The following is a 3,630-nucleotide window of genomic DNA, read 5'->3' as shown; positions in this document are numbered from 1 at the left end:
AAGTAAAGTTCTTTTAATACATTTACTAATACCTTTGCTTTTCAATTAAAAACTCAACTTCATGATTGGTAAACAACTTTGTGATTGGTAAATAATTAATTATTTATATACCTTTCAGGTAAAACATTGGATTAAAACAAGTAGAGGATGTTTTCTGTTGGTTTTCGTTTTTGAAAATGGGACTGAAGAAACGAAAAACTTATTATTTAACACTTTAAAATCTGATGTAAATATCATTAAGAAGGAATCTAGTAAAGGAGCTAAAATTCTTCTTAAAAAACTTAAAGATGTATAATTTTTTGTGCTAAAACACATTGTTAATATTATGTATTTTTTTTAATTAAATGAAGATTACAAAATTCCTTGTTTTATATATAAAAGAACTCATTCTATCACTACTGTTGTTTATCTCAAAAATATTGTATCAGATTAGTTTATGAGTTAAAAGGGTTCTACTATTATTTTTTCGTATCAATTTTTACAAACAAAAGTAAATGATTTCTAACGAAATAAGAGCAAATTCGTTTTAACCAAAAAAATACGTCTTATTACTCCTTTAAGTTATTGTTTACCTGCGTGATAGTTTTGAAAAAAATATATTTTTCATTATGACAAAAAGCTTAATGGTATCTAGTAACTAGCTTTTATAGTATTGAAATAATTTCAAAAGCAAGATGCAAATTTATTATTATTTATTCATTATTCGTTTATAATAAAAACAATTCCGTATTAATTTTCATTTAGCCGATTTTTAACTGAAATTGTACTACTAAAGGAAAATTTGCCTATTTTTATAGAATTTAAATAGCACCTGTTGATCGTAATCACCCTTAATTCTTGCGTTCTTGTAATTACTTTTTGATCACTTTTTATACTCTTCGTTTAATGGTATCAAATAAGTATAATCTAAAAGCTATATTAAAGTTAGTCTTTTGTATGTATTTAATTTATATTTAAAAGGGTATTATTTGTTGCGTTAAAAACTTTTCGTACGTATCAGGTATTTAGCTAGTTGGCCATGTTACCGTCTTTTAAAGTTTGTTTTTCGTTAATGTCATTTCAGTATACTTCATCAGCGGAAAATTTGAATACTTATGTCATATTTGAAGTAACCGGCTTAAGCACTTTTTAACAGAAAGTGGTAAAATAGTTAATAATTTAATAAATAACAACATTGATAATATTTGTGCAGTGGCTTTTGCAATTTTTTATTTATTGCAAAATTTCTTAAAAACGTGCTGTTATCAGAACTGCGAAAATGTTGGACTTCCTTAAGTTTTGCAAATCGTTAGCTAAAAATAATGTTGTTCATATTGATAACTTCGTGTTCAAGTTACATTATCGTTTAACAGTAATTGTACTTGTTGTAAGTTCAGTTCTAATTACGACCAAACAATTTTTCGGTGATCCCATCGATTGCGAAATGGACGGCACATTCAATAATATGTTCGATACGTACTGTTGGATTTACAACACTCATATAATAAAAAACACTCTAGAAAGTACGTAATTTAAATCTAGTACAGTTTCTTCTGTTTTGTTTCTTTTATGCAGCACATTAGTAGATTTTGTTCAAGACTTTTTCAAATACGAACAAGAACACCATTGAATTAATTTTAGTCATTTCTTTTTATTGGTTTAGATGAAATTCTACCAGGATTGGGCAACTATCATGACCATATAAAAACAGAAACACCAGAGGCAGCAGATTCAGATGAGGGTATTATAAAACAAAAATACTACCAGTGGATCTGTATCGTACTTGCTCTGCAAGCTCTTCTCTTTTATACACCACGCTATATCTGGAAAAACTGGGAAGGGGGTAGACTTAAAATGCTAGCCAAAGATTTAGGTAGAAATAATTAAATGTAAATGTATACAAATTTTATTTTTGAAAAATTAAAACTTTAGGAGGACCTTTACTTACTTCAAACTGGGATCAAGAAGCTAAAGATAGACTTATAAATTATATTGTACATGGGAAAGATTGCCACAATGTTTATGCCATAAGATTTCTTTTTTGTGAACTTTTTAACTTAATTAATGTCGTAAGTTTTATATTTTAATATAATAAAATCTTGTGTGTTACACTACACAAATATTTTCAATTAATTTTATTAGCATTCTTATGATAGCTTACAAAAATTTCATGTAAAGAAATCTAAAATTGATATCTGTTTGTAGGTTTCCCAAATTGTATTAACAAATTGGTTTCTTAGTGGCCAGTTTTCAGGACTGCATGTTTTTACTGATCTGATGAACGGGGAAGATCCGCTGAAGATGGTATTCCCCAAGTTAGTAAAGTGCACATATAACAGTTATGGTTCCTCAGGCAGTATACAAAAGAGAGATGCACTCTGTATTTTGCCACTGAATGTTTTTAACGAAAAACTTTACCTTATCATGTGGTTTTGGTTCTACTTCTTGTCGCTCCTTTCTGCTGTAGCATTGCTCTATCGTCTTCTGTTCTTTTGCGTTCCTTTTATACGCGTTTACCTTTTAATGGCCCGCACCAAGTATGTAACAAAAGGAATAGCGAGGATTATTGTCTATCAGATTTCTTTTGGCAATTGTTTCATTCTGTACCAACTGGGAAATAATTTGAATCCCATTGTATTTAGGGAACTTATTATGGGCATATGTAATTATCTGCAATCCAACAAAAAGCATCAGAGCCTGAGCGCCGAAATTACGTTTCCCATTTAAATGAAGAAAATGAAACTATTTAATATCTTGTACTGTTTTGAAGTGTGGAGAAGTTCTAGAGTTAATAATCAAAGGGAGCGAGGTTGATAACAGTATGAAAATGACTACCATACAGGGATTTTAATAGGTTTTCTAAAAAGTTAGCTTTATTATGTTTTTTATCGTTTCTTGTACTTATTCTAAAAACTTATAACATTTATAATTAGTCGAATAGTTAAACTTTATTACTTTGGAGAACAATTGTGACCGTTTTTCGCATTTTTTTGTATAGCAGGAAAAAAATAGCAAAGGTGCCCTAAATGGCTATTTTTGACTATTAAAATAATTGCGTTCAGAGCGACTCTAAATGTTATAAAAAATTATGATAAGCATAAGAAACAAAGAAAAAGAAAAATACTTTTAACAGATCAGGGCCTTTTCTGTTTCCAAAATGAATGTCTGACCTGTCCAAGATAAAGGTTTCGTATATTTTGATAAAAAGTATCATACTTATGCTGTTTCAAGAAGTTTATGTTTTATGTTTTCTAGTTTAAATTGTTATTTTTGTGTTTTGCTAGTGTTAAGGAATTAGAAAGAAATACTGTTTCCTTTGAGGTGCTAAAGTTACCTATGATGTGATGGTCTTAATACTTAAGAAGAAAAAAATCATTTCTTTTATACACATATATATATTAATAAATAAAATTATTAATGTAGCCACTGCCATATACATTCAGTATTACTTGGAGTTTTCTTAGCAAATGTTCTGTTTTGATATATATGTTACGTTTATATTTTTGAAACTATAATAAAGTTTTGTATTTTTGCAATATTTTTTTGTTTACATCAAACCACTTAAAATAAGATTTGTACATTTATTAAATAAAAAAACATGATAATTATGTCTTTACAGGCTGGTACTGTTGGCTTATAAGGATTATTATT

The 3,630-nt window shown here is 28.2% G+C and overlaps 1 protein-coding gene across 1 annotated transcript; it reads left to right on the top strand.

The window, feature by feature from the left end:
• The first annotated feature begins 1,043 nt into the window (after positions 1 to 1,043).
• Positions 1,044 to 3,624, top strand: LOC108743546 (innexin inx2-like). The gene is made up of 4 exons (XM_018479115.2): positions 1,044 to 1,502; positions 1,643 to 1,852; positions 1,912 to 2,048; positions 2,185 to 3,624. The coding sequence occupies exons 1-4, from the start codon at positions 1,259 to 1,261 to the stop codon at positions 2,704 to 2,706; spliced, it is 1,113 nt and encodes a 370-aa protein (XP_018334617.1). The 5' UTR covers positions 1,044 to 1,258; the 3' UTR covers positions 2,707 to 3,624.
• The last annotated feature ends 6 nt before the right edge of the window (positions 3,625 to 3,630 follow it).

The sequence above is a fragment of the Agrilus planipennis genome, unplaced genomic scaffold, assembly GCF_000699045.2.
Source record: "Agrilus planipennis isolate EAB-ADULT unplaced genomic scaffold, Apla_2.0 scaffold528, whole genome shotgun sequence".
Lineage (NCBI taxonomy): Eukaryota > Metazoa > Arthropoda > Insecta > Coleoptera > Buprestidae > Agrilus > Agrilus planipennis.
Note: the sequence above shows the minus strand (reverse complement) of the source record. Positions and strands in the feature narration are given on the sequence as shown.